This window comes from Zalophus californianus, chromosome 2 (assembly GCF_009762305.2).
Source record: "Zalophus californianus isolate mZalCal1 chromosome 2, mZalCal1.pri.v2, whole genome shotgun sequence".
Taxonomy (NCBI): domain Eukaryota; kingdom Metazoa; phylum Chordata; class Mammalia; order Carnivora; family Otariidae; genus Zalophus; species Zalophus californianus.
In genome coordinates, this window is record NC_045596.1 from 39331566 (window position 1) to 39350281 (window position 18716).

The 18716-nt window shown below is 40.5% G+C and overlaps 1 protein-coding gene across 1 annotated transcript in view; it reads left to right on the forward strand.

The window, feature by feature from the left end:
• ATP10D (ATPase phospholipid transporting 10D (putative)) overlaps window positions 1-18716 on the forward strand; it is a 101343-nt gene that overhangs the window by 52020 nt on the left and 30607 nt on the right. Inside the window, 2 exon segments of the mRNA XM_035726135.1 lie at window positions 8916-9154; window positions 16578-16766. Of these exon segments, the coding sequence (XP_035582028.1) occupies window positions 8916-9154; window positions 16578-16766 (428 nt within the window).

Sequence of the window (18716 nt, forward strand, 5' to 3'; positions counted from 1 at the left end):
TACATTCCCACCACCCAGAAAAACAATACCCGTTTTTCACACCAGCCATAATGGGATGAAATTACTCTTTTTATCAGCATTTCATTTCTTTTTTTTTTTTTAAAGATTTTATTTATTTGAGAGGGAGAGAGAGCACGAGAGGGAAGAGGGTCAGGGAGGAGAAGCAGACTCCCTGCTGAGCAGGGAGCCCGATGTGGGACTTGATCCCGGGACTCCAGGATCATGACCTGAGCTGAAGGCAGTCGCTTAACCAACTGAGCCACCCAGGTGCCCCAGCACTTCATTGTCTTAATTTGTCTCTGATGAGCAGTGAGATGCTTAACTTTTTATATGTTTATTGGCTTTTTGAATTTCCTTGGTAAAGTGATCATTTCCTTTTCCTATTTTACAAATGAGCTTTTCTTTGTCATCTGTAGGAAGAATTTTATCTATTAAGGCAGGACTGGCATTCAGCTCGTTGTTCAGTCTAGGTTGTCTGTGGCCACTGTCCATTTTCATTTGTGCACTTGTATTGAACTAAATGTTAAATAATTTGATGCTGTGATACTATCCTTCTATATGTGATGAGTATTTTCCTGGTTCATCATTTATCACTGTATTAGTTTTCTGTTGTCACATAACAAATTAACGACAAATTTAGTGGCTTTAAACAACACAGATATACTGTCTCATAGCTTTTTTGTGGGGCTCTAGAGCTGGGTGTGGGATGGCGACATCCTCCCTCAGGGTCTGTCATCAAGCTGAAATGTAGGTGTCAGCTGGGACTGTGGTCTTATCCGAGCTCAGAGTCCTCTTCATAGTTCCCTTGTCTTTGGCAGAATTCAGAGGCTAAGGTTGTAGGACTGAAGTCCCTGCTGTCTTGCTAGCTGTCAGCCTGGGACTGTTCTGAGCTCCTCGAGGTGGCCCACCGTTTTCTTACCACTTGGCCTCTCCATAGCCTCACAGTTTGCTTCTTCAAGGCCAGCAGCAGAATCTCTAGCTTTGAATTTCTCTGACCTCAGGGAAAGTACTGTGACCCTTCTTTTCACCTGATGAGATCAGATCTACCTAGGATAGTCTTCTTTTAGATTAATTCAGATTGAGCTGGTTAGCTGCTTGATTACATCTGCAGAATCCTTCACGTTTCCATACAACATAATTTAATCACAGAAGTGAAACCCCATTGTACCCAGAAGGTGTATACATCAGGGGGACCGGAAATTTGGGGCCATCTTAGAATTCTGTCTAGCATGGTCTCTTAGGGTGTTTCTACTTGTCAGAATTTTTATATGTTTATTAAATCTTGTCAGTTGTTATGAATATAATAAGATTATGAATATTAATAATTTCTGTCAGTAGTGTTAAACTTAAACCCGGGCCAAAATTTTAAAAAATGTAACTGTATTTTCTCCTAGGCACACATACATACATACATACATATGTATATTTTTTTAAGATTTTATTCATTGGGGGGAGCACTTGCACATGAGTGGGGGGAGGGGCAGAGGGAGAAGAATTTTTTTTTAAGATTTTATTTATTTATTTGTCAGAGAGAGAGAGCACAAACGGGGAGCGGCAGGCAAGCAGGTGGAGGGAGAAGCAGGCTCCCTGCTGAGCAAGGAGCCCACTGTGGGACTCGATCCCAGAACCCTGGAATCATGACCTGAGCCAAAGGCAGACATTTAACCGACTGAGCCACCCAGGTGCCCCTCCTAGGCACATATATTTTTTAAGCCAGGTTTTATTGTTACCTGTGAACGTTAGGGATAAAATGTTGAATATTTATCACATAATCACTATATAAATATAAAAAATAGCTAGTCATATTGGATATGATGATACTCTGCATTATTTTGTCTTTTTTTTTTTTTTTAAGACTTTATTTATTTGGCAGAGAGGACACAGCGAGAGCAGGAACACAAGCAGTGGGAATGGGAGAGGGAGAAGCAGGCTTCCTGCGGAGCAGGGAGCCTGATGCGGGGCTCGATCCCAGGACCCGGGATCATGACCTGAGCCCAAGGCAGATGCTTGATGACTGAGCCACCCACGTGCCCCTATTTTGTCTTATTTATTGTATTTTTGTTACAAAAAGCAATATTCTAGAAAATTTCAGATAAGCTAAAAGAGGAAAATTTAAAAGCCATCAATAACCCCCACCAAACAGAGTGGACCACTGTTAACATTTTTGTGCATTTCTTTTGAGTCTTTTTTTTTTGGACACATTTATATATATATACATATATATATACGTATATATATATATATATGTATATATATATATATGTATATATATATATTTTATTTTATTTATTTTTAAAGATTTTATTTAAGAGAATGAGAGGGGGAGAGAGAGAGAGAGCATGAGAAGGGGGAGGCTCAGAGGGCTGAGCAAAGGAGCCCGATGTGGGCCTCGATCCTGGGACTCTGGGATCATGACCTGAGCCGAAGGCAGTCGCTTAACCAACTGAACCACCCAGGCGCCCTGTTTTGTTTTTTAAATGGCATTATGGTGTGCTTTTGTTTTTACAACCATTTTTCTTAAGATTTCATCATGACCACCTTTCTCTTCTCTCCTTTTTCTTCTAGAGGCTAGGCTATATTGCACTATAATAATTGCCAAAATTTATGTAAATAATCCACCTCACTGTAGCTGAACTTTCACACCCATTTGTGAGATTAGTGTCTTCCAAAATATTTGACTATAGATCCCTATTTTCAAGAAATATCTTACAGTAGTAATGTTTCACAAAATGTACGATGGAAAGCACTACATTGTTTTTTGTATTTGTAGCATTTAAGAAGGCTAGTACCAGCCCTTTCCCACCCCAGTCCCTGAGCCTGCACACTTGGCTCAGCAAGTGCTTCTCCTCTGTAGCCGCTTAGGCAGAGAAGGTACCAAGTGACTGAAAATCCTGTGCTAACCTGACTGAACTGTTTGTGGACCGTGGGTGTTGTACTACTTCTAGAAGGTGCCACCTTTGCGTTTGAGCAGATCTCTGCCATAGATACATCCGGAGCTCCTGGTCTCTTTCTGTTATGGTTTAAAAACAAGGACATGTACATACACACTCTGATTGATGAAGGAGGGAATAGTAGGGGCTTCTTCTCTCCAGAATTTAACCCTGAGACATATTATGTTCACTGAAATGAAAACAAGTTAACCCTTCAGGATTTGGGGGGCAAAAGCTTTGCCTAGGAGGTCTTTCCATAAAGAACATTGCTGCTAGGAAATAGCCCCATGCACGTATGCATTTGAATTAAACACATTTGACAACACCATTTGATGTTTTTAAAACCTTGCAACATAGGGGCATCTGGCTGGCTCAGCTGTAAGAGTGTGTGGCTCTTGATCTCAAGGTCGTGGATTTGAGCCCCACGTTTGGTGTAGAGATTATTTAAATAAATAAACTTAAAAAAACTTTAAAAAATAAATTTGAAACTTAGAAATTTGGTCCATGGACTCAGCAGCATCAGCAACACCTGAGTGTGTATTAAAAATGCAGAATCTCCAGCCCCTCTTTAAAGCTTCAATTAAAATCTTCATTTAACAATATTCCCAGGTGATTTGTGTGCATATTAAAATTTTAGAAGACATTTCCTTAAAAGATTATGGAAAGAGGATGTCTTTTTTAATAATAATCTTATTAGTGTAGAATATTATTAGATTTACAGAAAAGTTACAACAGTGCTCTTGAGGGTTCCATTTTGCCCCTCTATCCAGTTTCCTTTGTCATTAACATCTTACATTAGTCGTATAATACATTTGTCATAAGTAATGAACTAATATTGATATGTGATTATTAACTGAAATCCATATTTTATTCAGATTTCTTCAGTTTTTACCTTTTTCTGTCTGAGGATCCCATCCAGGAGACCATGTGACAGTCATTATTTAGACTCCTTTAGATCTGACAGCTTCTCAGGCTTTCTGTTTTTGGATGATCCTAATTCTGAAGGGCACTATTTAGGGATTTGTAGAATGTTTCTCAATTTGAGTTTGGAGAGTGCCTTTATGATGCACAGTTTGTGAATGTGATATATACAGTGGTAGCGTGTCATAGTTCCCAAGAACAAGGATTTTGGAATCAGGCCTCCTGAGTCTGAGTCCCATTTTTACTGCCTACAAGCTGTGTGACTCTGGGCTAATTATCTCATTTCTCTGGGCCTCAGTAAAAAGGATCAGTAATAGTATCTACTATTATTCATGAAAATTCATGAAGAGCCACTTGGAGCATGGCACAGAATAAGTTCTTTATAAGTAAGAGCTGCTATTGTTGTTGTAATTATAGTTCTCAAAATAAGAAATAGATTTATCTGGTCCAGTGGGAAGACAGGCATTGGAAATGTAAAAATATCTTAGTGTCGTAAGATTAAAGTCTGGTGTTCTTGTTGCATATTGTTTTGATTTTCAGGCAGTCAGCTTGGGAGGTGAATTTAGCATTGATCAAGGTTTGGGGCCTAGAAGGATATTGGGCAAGAAATTTTTGGAATGCTGGACATGCACAGGGAATTAGTTTAGAAGAAAAGATTTGTGTATCAAGGATATGTGGATGATACAGTTGGACGAAGCTTAGCTGGGCATGCTGTTTATAAGCCGGTGAAAGTTGGGATGCTGGAAATGTTTGGGGGATTAGTTCATAGCAAAATGTTTGGCAGATATGGGGATGATACATTTCGGAGAAATCCATGAGTATGCTGTGCTGTTCATCTTTGGTTTTGGTCCTTTGGGGAGCACATTGAAAAGTATGATAAACTTTTTGTTCCATAGACTCTTGCTCACTTCTTCCAGATATCAAATAAATATAAGTAATGGGCCATGAGCAGGTTATTAGATATTCAAAGGGGGAGTTGGAAGAGAAGATTAGGGATTATCTAAGAGGGAGAAATAAAATCGTTGATCTAGTATCTAACCCAATACCTACCTTGAGGCAAAGGAAAGACTACATACTTTGTATTTTCTCCTTTGAGTTGGAAGGCAAGAATTTCTGCCCCACTCTGAGGCATTCATGGAACTAATTAGAACCAGCTTTAAGAGACATATGAAAAGTCTTCAAGATCATTTGGGTAGATTTTGTTTATCAGTATGGTAATATGCTTTTCCTTCCATACCCAGTTTCTGACAAATTTTCAGAGTCTACAAGTATACTCCAGTAGTTTTGTTTTCAGAATCAAATTGTAACTTTACTGGTCTATTTCCTTCTCATAGTTTTTTACAAAATGATTAAAGATTACCCCCATGTGTTCTTGATTCCACTCTTCCAGTGCTATTTATTGAACAAGTTTGTCCTGTCCTAAGGGCTGAGCTGTCTGGCATTATAGTAATAACACAGTTGCATGATGACTGATTTCCCTAATGATGGCTAGGAGAAATTCCTGAACTATAGCCTTTATGTTTCTGTAGGTTTTGTAATACTGTAATTGTTTATTTTAAAAATGGTATCACATCACCAGTAAATTTCTTTAGCTGTTCAAGGACTTATCAACCTCAGCACTATTGACCTTTTGGGGTGGATTATTCTTTGTTGTGGGGGCTGTCGTGTGCATTCTAAGATGTTTAGACGCCTCCTTGGGCTCTGCCCACTGAATGCGCGTAGGACTCCTCCCCCAGTTGTGACAACCAAAGTGTGTACAAGCATTGTCATATGTTTGCTGGGGGACAAATTCACCCTTTCTTGAGAATCTCTGAACTAACCTATCATATACAGATGACTGCTGAGGAGATAAAAGTAGTGGATACATGCACTGGCTTTGGAGTCAGGAAGACCTAAATTCATTTCCCTGCTCTAACCCCAACTAGCTATTTAACCATGTCAAAATACCATGTCTGTGGTCAAAGATCTGTCTGGATCTTAGCCTCTCTTAGCTACAAAGTAGAGCAGTGATAGTTCCTACCCAGTAGCATTATGTTTAAGATGAAAAGGGGAAATGTAGATGTTTATAAAAGGACCTAGACAGATGCTTGATGAAAAGGAGGTCCTCAGTAAATGTTAAGTCCCTACCCCACAACTTTCCCCTGATGCTAGTGATATTTCATTCATGTGTCTCTTCATACATTCATTTAATAAATATTTAAACTAAAAGCATGGACTCACTGAAATTGAGCAGGTGATACTGATGTAAACTGATAAGGAATAATACACATTAATGTATGTGGCTATATTTAGAAACAATGTAGCATGAGGGCTCCGAGCACTGGCTGTGGAGCTTATAGAACTGGATATAAGACTGATGAATACTACTTTTGTGAGATGGGGGAAATTAGCTTGATTTCTTTATTACTAAAATGGAAGTATTAATAGTATCTGCCTCAGAGGGGTTGTTCTGGTTATTAAAAGAGACACATGCCTGGTACATAGTAACATTCAGTACATAGAAGCTTCAAAGGCCCAGCGAGTGGGGGTCAGTATAGTTCCAGAGGTCACCATTGAGGAACTGGCCTTTAAAGATGTTGAGGATTTACGTAAGTAGAGAAGAGAATGGATATTCTGAGCAAGAGCACAGGTGAGAATGGAGAACTTGAGTATGTTTGGGACTCCATAAGCAGATGGGTTTTTGAAGCTGAGAGGCCATACAGGGAAGTGCTCTGTATTATTTAGGCAGAGAATATAAAGAAACTTGCAGAACCGGGAAGAATCCTGAAGTCTTAAATCTAAATCGTTCATTCCACCAATAAGAAAAGAGAGGCCCAAGAAAGAATAAGTGATTTCCTAGAAGGCACTGAGTCTTTGAAAGAGATGGTTCTAGAGCTCAGAATCACCACATTGCCTCTTAGCCTCTCCTTGTCCTTAAAAAGTACAGTTAAAGACTATTAAACAGGATATGCAAATATTCTTTATTTTATAAAGTAACTTGCCAAAAGCCATACTCTATATTTAGCAGCTGGACTTGGCCCGAATACTGACAGCTAGCAATTCAACAAGTACATATTTACCGATTGTCTACTCTGTATTCCAGACACTGGATATCATGATAAACAAGACAGACAAGGACCCTGCTCTCAAAGAGCTTCTATTGGAGAAAATAGTTGCAAATAAATTAATTCTTAAATCAAGAAAAAAAATAATGAAAAGTGCTTTTCAGAGAATTAAAATGAGTTGATATGATATAGAATGATTGGAAGGCACTTTGGATTGGGTAGGGGGGCAAGGCCTCTCTAACGTTTAGAGCTTAGATCTGAATAACATAATCTTGAAGTTCAGGTGCAAAAACCTACCAGTTAGAGGCAGCAGCTAGTAGAGAGGCCCTCAGGGTGAAATGAGCTTGGCGATTTTCCAAAGTAAGGAAAGAAGGCCAGTGAGGCTGGACTTTGGAGCAAGTGTGGAAGAAGAAGGGGCAAGAATGTGAGAGAAGTCAGCAGAGGTCAGATCATTTTGAGTTATGTAAGCCAACATAAGGAAAGTTTTGTTGCAGGAGTAATCTGCTCTATGTTTTAGGAAGATCCCTCTAGCTACTGGTTGAGGACTGGAGTGCAGAGGGGCAAGGCAAGGAGACCAGTTAAGAGGCTATTTGCACTGGTCCAGTTGAGAGATGATAGTGGCTTGGACTAAAGTAATGAAGATGGAGAGAGTTTGAGATATTTGAGATATATTTTGGATAAATAATAGATAGCTATTGGTGATGCTTTGAATACGGGGGCTGGGGAAGACCAGAAGAATCAAGGAGACTCCTAGATTTTTGGCATAAGTAGCTAGATAAATAGTTAGGTACCATCTACAAAGATGGGGAAGGCCAGAGGAAGAGTAAATTTGAGGGAGAAGTGAGGAAGAGTTCTATTTTGGCCATATCAAATTTAAGGTATCTGTTATCTGTTTAGTCAACAAATGTTTATTATTAGCCACTGCTTTGGGCTCTGGGAATATCATATTAACAAAATAGACAAAACTCTGCCTTTTTGGAGTTTATATTCCACTGGATGTTTCAAAAAATAAATACAAGGTCTATAGTGTGTAGATGGTGGTAAGTGCTGAAGTCGGATTTATAATAGTGTGGTTAAATCTGGCAAGTTTTTACTGTCAAGGGATGTGATAAGAGACTTGAGAAAGGTAAGGGAGTGAGCTCTGCAGATATCTGCTTGAAGAGCCCACTAGACATCCAACTGGAAGTATCAAGCGGAGAGTTAGATATATATATATATAGGAGTCTGGATTCCAATTAGAAATTGGAGTTGAAGTTAGAGGTTTAGAAGTCAGGCGCGTATGAAAGGATATTTCAAATACAGGACCAGGTGACATCACTGAGGAAAAGTATATAGGTGGAGAAGGGACAGAGTTCCTGTAGCAACCCCGTATTTGAGGGCTGAAGAGAAGACAGCAGGAGAAACTAAGAAGGAACAGCCATTAAAGTAGGAGGAAAAACAGGTATGCATGGTGTCAGAGAAACCAAAAGAGCCATTCAAGAAGAGAATGGTCACCTCTGTTGGGTGTTGCTAAGAGTGCAGATAAGATGTGGACAGATGCACTAATTGGATTTGGTAACGTGGAGCTCATGGGTGACCTTGCCAGGAGTAGTGTCGGTGGGCAGACAGGGACAGAAAGCCATGAGATTGGTTGAGGAGAGATTGGTATCAGCATAAAGGGGAGAATTGTAAGGGTGAAGTCCTTGAGAAAGCCAGAGGCGTGGGAGGCAGATCACAAATGGAGAGAGCTTCGCATTTGAAACTTTATCAGTAGTAGTAGTAGTAGTAAAAACAGAGTTTGGATACAGATGTGGATAGGTTGGTAGATTTGATGATGGGATAAGAAGGGAGTTGCTTTCTAATTGCTTCTACTTTTCTCAGCGAGGTAAGTTCATTAAGGGAATCTGGGGAGGGGAGTTTGGAGGGCAGATTTGAAAAGGGAGGAGATGATGTGTAATAGCTGTTGAAGTAAATGCCTGACATATTCCACCTGCAAATGGTTCTTCTCAGGTAATGACCCAGTGTGATTTTTCTCTCTCAGCCAAGAGGTTAGAGTCCTACCAGGAAGCTGTCTCTGAAGATGAAGATTCCACAGACACTCCCAGCGACTCCCTCAGCAATGTGGTGAAACCGAGGGCCCCCAGCTGCCAGAGGGTTCATAATGGGCCCTTGGGAAGTAAATCCTCGAATCATCTTGCTGGGAACTGTTTAGCTCTGGGAAGTGGAGAAGGAGCCAGTGAAGTGCCTCACTCCAGACAGGCTGCTTTCAGTAGCCCCATTGTAAGTGTGAATGCGTGACTTGAATTTTGCATATCCATCGTGAATAATGAAAGAACATCCTCGTAATTATGACAAAGCCGAACACTGTTGTCTTTTCTACCTGAGAAGAGACTACGTAATTGCAGTTTAGCGTAATTGCCACACATCATTAGAAATATAAGCAAACAATATCACAACTTCCTAATTTGTGGGATGATTCAGTGTTGAGAGATAGTATATCATTTCTGAAAAAGCACGGTATTTCTGATCAGGGCCAATCATGTCTGAGCCTGAAGAAGGCTGCCAGGGTTTAAGGACCAGGGCTCACTCTCAGAGCCAGCAAAGCTTAACGGGGTTATCTCTGACAGGGAAGGGTGTCTGAATCACAGGCAAATTCAAGTACCCTCCAAGGCCTTTTTATCTTTCTGCATTCCTCCCCCACATCCCACCACACCTGTGTCCTCAGCTTCCCCTTTCCCAGTCCTCAGAATGACATTTTCTGGTATTTCCATTTTAAAGCTCAGCTGAGTGTTGCTTGATTCCCAGCGGGAAGTCTTGGAAACTGTTTAGTCACACCCGCTGACGAACCCATTTTGCTGCAGGAAACTATAGAGGGCCATGCGGAAGACAGGAAAGAGCAATGATACTTCCATGGAAGAGTTAGAGGTCACAAGTTTGGTCGTACTTAAAGTTGCTTCTGTAAAAACCCAGCTGCCTTCTCTGCCTTCCACAATTCATTAATACTTGCGTTTTACCAAGATGAGGATTCCCCAGTCACGAGACCGGTAACTGGTTGATGTCTAAAATAGGTGGCCTAACAAGAACGAATCCACTGTGGGGAATCTTTGTGTTTCTGCATTGAATTTATTGTATGGTTCTCATAGTAGAGATGTGATCTGAGTAGACCCCAGTGGTCTCACTTGTCCCGGAAAGGTCCCGGAAAGGCCTTGAGGGGACTCTCCTGGCTCTTTTCAAAGTTGCCAATGAAAATTGCAGCAACGAGGGTGATCATTTCAGTGCAACTCATTTAGTTAATTTCTGTGGCATTAAAGATACAAAACCTGTCATACTGTATCTTTGCCATAGGTCAGACTGTTCCAAACATCTAGACTTAGTGCTCGCTTGGCAGCCCGGCAGCACATATACCAAACATCTAGACTTAATTTTTCTCCAACTTCTGAAAGACAAATAGGGAAAGAATGCGTACAGCCTCTTCTGTGCACTCACTTTAAAATTTTTTTTTAAAGATTTATTTATTTATTTGAGAGAACGAGAATGAGAGAGAGAGAGAGTACATGAGAGGGGGAGGGTCAGAGGGAGAAGCCGACTCCCCGCTGAGCAGGGAGCCCGATGCAGGACTCGATCCCGGGACTCCAGGATCATGACCTGAGCTGAGGGCAGTCGCTTAACCAACTGAGCTACCCAGGCGCCCCCTGTGCACTCACTTTAAGGCTCTATTAGAAAAAGGGGCGCCTGGCTGGCTCAGTTGGTAGAGCGTGTGACTCTTGATCTCATTCAGGGTTGTGGGTTCGAGCCCCACGTTTGGTGTAGAGATTACTCGAAAATAAAATCTTTTAAAAAAGACTATATCCGAAATATCTATTTTCTTCTCTTTTTACCTATTCCTCTACTGATCTTTTACATTTTTCACCCACGTGAAGTTACTACCTGTTGACTCATGTTTACTTGGAAGTAGTAGGGCATTGGCAACCCAATGGGGCTGTGCCACACCCACCCTCTCAGTTTCCTGATTTAGTCTCATTGTCTTCTTAGAAAAAATGATATTTCTGTTCTTTCATCTGTACCATTTCCTCCATCTAAAATTTATTCTCCCTACTGGCAAGCTACCTCTGTCTACCAAACCTGATGAAATACTTATTTCTTATAAAACTACTTTAAATATTCTTCCTCCTTTTTTTTATTATACATTTTTTTTTTGAGAGAGAGAGAAAGAGAGAGCCTGCCCGCAAGCAGTGGGAGGGGTTGAGCGGGAGCGGGAGAGCAAGAGGGAAAGAATCCCAAGCGGACTCTGCAGAGCCTAACTCAGGGCTTGACGTCACAACCCTGAGATCATGACCTGAGCTGAAACCAAGAGTCAGTTGCTTAACTGACTGAGCCACCCAGGTGCCCCTAGATATTCTTCCTTCTGAAGACTTCTCAGACTCTTCTCAGTTTCTGAGCTCTGTCTACACATCCCCTCCCTTCCTTGGCTCTCATTACACAGGCCTTATTTCTCTCTCTGACATACATCATTAACTCCTTGAGAGCAAGAACTTATATCTTGACTACTCAACATCTAGCTCAGTGACTTGTGTGTCCATTCTCGAGAAGTAGGTTTTTGTTTTTGTTTTTAAGATTTTATTTATTCATTAGAGAGAGAGCACAAGCAAGGGGGAGAGGGAGAGGGAGAAGCAGACTCCCCGCTGAGCAGGGAACCCGATGCCGGGCCCGATCCCAGGGCCCTGGGACCTGAGCTGAAATCAGATGCTTCACTGAGCCACACAGGTGCCCCTCGAGAAGTAGTTTTGAAGGTTGTTAAATGAAGACGCTTACCAGGCTCAGTCTCCCCACTCAGTCCATTTTGTTTTTACTTGCCCTATACTTCAAGGCCATGTGTCAATCTGATTGCATAGACGCACTGAGGTTGTTGTTTGGTTTTGTGTTTTCAGAACCACACCATTATATATGGGATAAAGAGGTAGGTGTTCCTTGAATATGAGATCATCTCACTCTTGCTCTAGACAAGTTGAATTTTCCCTTTTTGGAGCCTTATGATTATTTTGAGAAAGCTTTGGATTCTTTGTCCTGAAAAATTAGCATCTGTAAAAATTTTGCCTACAATTGCAGAAGCCTGTCCACAGAGCCCAGGTTAAGAATACCGGCTTAAGAGTACACCAAGAGCCGTGATGTCTAGAAATGGAAGATTGTAAGATGGTACCTTGGGTGGGGAGGCAAGTTGAGAGCCAGGGAGTAAGGATCCTTGGCAGGCTGCTGGCAAAAATATGCCAACCTTTGGAAATTAAAATGTCATTGAGGCCCCTGAGTCCTGGGTTCATTTTACCTCTTTGAAATAGAAACCTTTTCTTTGTAAGCCAGTGTTTTTGTGCTTCTTTCATCCTCTCTCTGCTTTCATTCAATGAGAGTACTGTTCATTCTACCTGGGTGGCTATTCTCTTAGATCTCTATATGGTTCTCCTTTCTGTCATTGAGGTCTTAGCTTAGATGTCACCTCCTCAGTAAACCTTCCTTACCACCTGATCCAAAGTTCTTTCTACCCCCATGCCCACCCTGTCTCTCTCTGTCTCAGTCTAGAAGCATCTTATTTGTTCACAGCTTAGTGTTTGGATCTGACGTCTCCTCTCATTAGAGTGTGAGCTCCATGCTCGCCAGGATCCTATCTGTCCTGCGCACCCTCTTTCCTTGAGAGTGCCTGGCACCATAGATTAACAACAAATATTGATGGGATGAATGAATGAATGGCTTAGTGAAAAACAGGGGCAAAATACTAGACACTGGGTTATAAAATGAATATGACATGTCCCTGTCCTTCAGTTTTGTTCTAGGTAGAGGAGACAGACATACAAATACATGCGTACAATCCTGTGTTATAGATGCAGTAATAGTGGGTTAGTCCGGAGTAGAGTAAGAGCACAAAGAAGGGAGTGATCAACTCTCATGGGGTGAGGAGAAAAGAGGTAAAACTTGAGTTAGGATTAAACTAATGAGTAGGGGTTCGCAGAGCAGAAGAAGAAGGAAGAGCATGTGGGGCATACAATGTGTGGCACAGGCAAGGGCTCAGAAACAAGGGGCCGTGGGTAAACGTGGTGTGGGGGAGGAAGGTCCGTGTGTGGTTGTGGGTGCTCGTTTTTCCTTCAGGTCTGTGGTGGTCAGGAATCTGAGGGAGCCAGAATAAGGTTTGTGTGTCCATACTTCAGCCGAAGTTGTCGAGGTGGGCCAGTGAGCCCCTAAAACTGAACTAGGATGTCAGTGGGAAATTAAATAAGGGCCGTGGCTACTGGTGGAACTGGGGGAGGAATGGGGAAGAGTATTAAGGCCACCCTAAAGCTTCAACCAGCACTATTAGAGGGCAAAGAGGAGTCTTGGCCAGTGTTTGCTTGTTGAATTTGGATACAAATAGAGGGGGAAAAAAGAGAAAGCAACCAGAACGTGAAACCTGCAACCTGGTAGGAAGGCATAATATGAGTCATGAAAATCTAAAATTTTAAAATAGATGTTACATAGGATTCAGATAAAGATGCTGGAGTCCCACCATGAAACCAGATAAGGCTTTGTTTAATTGTAGGAAGCCATCCACATTGTGCTTTAAAGGCTTTAATTAGGAGGATAACTTTTCTCTTCATTAAAAACAAATGTCTATTTGAGGCCAAGTGGGAGGGGTTTATGTATGTTTTCTGAAGAGTGACATCTTTTTATTCTGTTTCTCCAGCGCCTACTTATACAATATAAAATCAGCAAGTGTTTGGTAGTCGTGTACAATAAACTTTTATTCTTCTCCATGTTCTAGGTATTGTGTTAGGGATCCAGAGATCAATATAAGATGGTCCTTCCTTTAAAGGAACTTACAACTCTATGAAGGACACGTTCGTGGAATCATTTAGAGCCGGGTGGTATGGGCCTGGCTCCGGGGGAGAGGAGTTCCGAGAAGGCAGAAGCTGTCTGTCACAGAAAAAAGAGCAAAAACCAATTTTGTAAGACAGAGTCTCAGTGAGGAAGATTTGGGTCTTAGGAAAAGTCCCTATAGATGCAGTCATAGAGATCAGAATTGCATGTGATAACTCTGTACCTTCTCTTCAGTTCAGCAACTAAATATCTTAGTTACTAAGGATTAACTTATTTGGAGAGACCAACTTCAGGCAAAGAGTGCTCCATGCCTGCAGCTGCAGTGTGATAGGGATCTTTCCTCAAATCTCAGGGGCTCTTCTTTCATATATTGTGTTACGGTTGTCTTGTGTGGTCCTGAGTTTCTGGATTTTTCTCACAATTAAGAGGACTTTCTGTAAACACAGTTTTGCTGACCAGAGCCCCAGTTTTGGCGGGCTCTAGTATCTCTTCTCTTCTTATGCTCATGGCCCAGGTTCTCGGTTCATGCAGTCAGCACGTTCCCTGACTGGCGTGTGAGACTGACTTATGTCAATAGTGTTTATCACAAAGGTGGAAGGTAGAAGCCTTTCATTTGTCTTAGATTGATTTTGGAATGCGGTAGAGTCCTTACGTCCTGAAGCCAGTTATTAGTGCAGAGATCGTTGATACAGTGAAATCACTAAATGCTTATAAGGTCTCTAACGCAATCCCAAATGTGTTCCACAGAACAGACGTCTCTAAAAAATTTAATTTGGAAAGCCTGCACATACCTTCTCTTGAAGAGTCCCAATACCCATTAAACTCTCTGAGAAGAGCTACAATAAAGAAACCTGTTTAATTTCTTAGAGTTCCATTCTAAAATAAGTTGGGGTTTTGTTTTGTTTTGTTTGGCTTACTGTATATTAGCGTTCTGAGACAGATGTCTCTGGAAACATTTTCCAACCCATGGAGTCTCACAAGCCCTAGATGACACTATAATCAGAGACCTTGATAAATATCATGTAATGAGTTTCCCAAGCATCCCTTGGCTGACTAAGCACTGAGTAAGAAAGAAGTCTCTCAAACTTGACCACGCTCTTCTGTTCACTCTGGCAAGGAGGTCGTTGAGGAAGGGATTGTTCTCTGAAGAACTGAGGGCCCAGGCACTGGCTCAGAGTTACTGTGTACGTGAGATTCATGAGGAAAGGTGGCTGACTCATTAGAGAACAGCCATCAGATTATTGGTGCCTATGAACTCCACCAAACTGCAATAAAATTCAAATTTTGCTAAGTCAAATATCACAGGACAATTGGTATTGATGTATTTAGATAGAAATTTAAGAATGCTTTGTGACAGGGGTGCCTGGGTGGCTCAGTTGAGTTAAGTGTCTGTCTTCGACTCAGGTCATCATCTCAGGGTCCTGGGATCAAGCCCCGCATCAGGCTTCCTGCTCAGCATGGAGCCTGCTTCTCCCTCTCCCTCCACCCTCCCCCGACTCATGCGTGCTCTCTCTCTCTCTCTCTCTCTCTCTCTCTCTCTCTCATTAAATAAAATCTTAAAAAAAAAGAATGTGACAACAGATCGTTTGTACCCATTGTGAGTCTGGTAACCTGCCTGGAGGTTCCTGTTGTGGGTATCCCCTCATTATGTCATCACTTTATACACCCGCCTTGTGATATAGGTGTTATTTTTATGATTACTCCGAAGAGGAAAATGAAGCTCGGTGGGTCAAGCAAGCTGCCTGAGGCCACCAGCTAGTGTGCATTGTGTCTAGGACCTGAACCCAAGCCCATGTGATTTTCAACCCATGCTCTTATTAAGCCTATGGCTAGTTCTTACCAAACTCCTAAGCATAAAATACAAGCCATGGTCTTTTGAGTCTAGTATCACATGTCTCACATCTCCATATTTTACTCCTGCCTCTAAATTACCTCTCCTGGCTTTCCTGCAGTCAGTATGCTTTGCCAACCAACTACATCCACATCTCCTCTAGAATACAGTGACGCTTTTGTGAAAATTTGATTTGTAGCAGATGGTCCCTCTTTTGATTCATCTGAAAAATTTCTAAAGCATTGTCTACATGTTACTGGATTATAAACAGATTTCTACTACAACATTCTTTTGTTAAAACCAGTACTCCTCAGTAGGCATGAGAAGCACTGTGTTAAACAAAATGGATATTTTTTTTTCAATAGCAGAACTTCTGAGAGCTAATTTGTACTCAGAATCTTTAAGAGGAGGGCACAGGACACAGTTGCCAAATATATTTGATGATCGGAAATCTCTCGGAGGAACCCTCATTAAAGTCTTGTAGTATATTACTAGGTAATGATCTTTAAATATGTTCACGTGCTCATACTAATGTTTATTTCACAGGGGTTCTTTTGTTTGTTTCTGCTTTTGTTTTTATAATAGTAGTAATTTGAACCATAAGATATTTTGTTAAAATAACATGGAATGAATACTGTCCTGACTTTAAAAAGAGTTGATACTCCTCAGTTGTTGGATGAATCATCACTTGCTGTTAGATGCTCTGGCAACTGTGTATTTCAAAATAAGAAAACAGTCAACTAGATTTTGGTGGAAGGCATTGTTCCTGTCTCTTGCTGAGTTTAATAGTCAAGATACTCTCCATCAGTATTATGCATTCTGGATTTTTCCCTCTTTTTTTTTTTTTTTTTTGGTCTGTTTTCCTATTCTCACTTCCCTTGGCACCATGTATATTAAGTCTTTTTTAGAAGAATAAAGTTTACTGTCTCATGGTTCGTAGATTCTGCTTATAAAAGCTACTTCTCATTTCAGTTTAAAGCTCTCCTTGTAAGATACTTACTGTAATAACAGTTTGTCTTATTGGGTTTTCAGGAAACAGATGTGGTACCAGACACCAGGCTTTTGGACAAGTTTAATCAGATTACACCTCACCTTTTTACCCCACTAGATGAGACTATCCCAGATCCACCACTCGAGACCTTGTACATCATAGACTTCTTTATTGCATTGGCAATTTGCAACACAGTAGTGGTTTCTGCTCCTAACCAACCACGGCAAAAGGTAAGGTCTCTAATGCAAACAAGGATTATTTTCCAGAAGAGATCTTTGGGTTTAAATGTACTTATACTGGCCTTGTTATGTAGATAATACTACTAAATGATAATAACAGTAGCAGCTAACATACATCACTTAATCTGTGCTCTGCACCTACGATATTCTAAGTGATTTGCTGATATTAACGTGTTATCCTCCCAGCAGCCCCATAAGTTAGGTAATATTACTCCACAATTCCCCATTTTATAATTGAGGTTACTAACTTTCCTGGGGTCACAGGGCCAATCTGTGGGGTAAGTGAGATTTGAACCCATGAAGTATGGCTCAGTGGTGTTCTACTGTTTTGCCTCTCGGAGGATAGCTGATGAGAACAGCTCTGGTAGAATGTGGCTGTGTTCATTTTGCCTAGTTTTCCTTCCCAAATTGAAGCTTCTTTGAGGCTTCTGAGACTTCCCACATCGTATGCATTATATCAAGCAAAATATAAAGTATTGGGTTCATTATCATGTTTAATGATAATGTATCATTTTCATGTACCAGTTGGGGTAGTTCTAACTCAGTTTAAAATCCAGTACATTTATAAGCTACCAAGATGCTGCAGTTCCCACAAAAGCTAGATTTTAAAAGTCTATTTGTGGTTTAGAATTTATGGAAAAATTCATTTTCTTTTTTTTTTTTAAAGATTCATTTATTTTGAGAGAGTGAGAATGAGAGAGAGAGTACACGAGAGGGGGGAGGGTTAGAGGGAGAAGCAGGCTCCTCGCTGAGCAGGGAGCCCGATGCGGGACTCGATCCCGGGACTCCAGGATCATGACCTGAGCTGAAGGCAGTCGCTTAACCGACTGAGCCACCCAGGCGCCCAAAAAGTTCATTTTCAATTAAAAAGAAAAACTTGTTCTAAAGACCAGTGATTGACCACATGCTATGCTAGCCTCCTTGTGTATAACTTTCTCCCCTTTTGCACATATCCACTTACAATTCAATTTGTGGCACAACCCAATTAAATTTTAATTTTCTATCAGATTTTTTTTTTTTTTGGCAACTTCAGAGGTGGTCAACTTTATCATAAAAATAACTTATTTCCAATTAAGCTTTTATTTGATCCGAAAACTGTGTTTTTATAAGACTTTCAGCTAGAGAGTTGCTCTTTGGAAAGTGATTATGTAATTAGAGAATAAATCACTGGATGTTCTTTTTTCTCCTTATGTAACAATTTTTCTCATACATCTGTTTCCAAAGTAGGCACCTCTGGGTGTTTTTTGTTTGAAAAATATTGTTGCCTTATCCCCAAAGACTATAATACCCTGTGGTCTGAAAGAAGGTCTCTACAGGTATAAGAACCTAAGTTTGATGATATTTTGAGGTAATGACAGAGACTGAATAATAAGGAGTTAATCAGAATCTACAGAGTATGAAACCTCACCTGTGATTGTTTCTCTTCATTTCTGAGTTCTGATAAGTGTGAAAATTGACCAACATGTGTTTCTCCAACTGTCAGAAGATTAATCATTTTTAGGAAAAAACTTTTTAATATCTTGGGTATTTCTGAATGAGAAAATTTTAGGATCTAATTAATTGGCCTTCATAATATTAAATTCTACATTTAATCACTGTTAAAAGTTGAGCTAGCAAAAAAAATCAGGCTAAAAATTAGAGAAAATTCTGCAATAGAAATTCACATTCATTGTGATTTTCTGCTGATAAGCTGATAATTTCTGCTGATAACTCTTCTGTAAGTGACTTTGTTTACCAGCCTTTTTAAAACAACAGAAAAGTCATAGTCACAACCTTTTATAGAATCTTGAAAATAAAAGAGGAGAAAAGCCCATTTTAATCTTTTGACTTACTTTCTTCCAGTGTTTTAAATGTGTATTATTACTCATTTGTTTCGTATATTGCCTCACACAATTTTTTAAAATTTTTATATTGTTTACACAATTTTTATATTTTTACAGC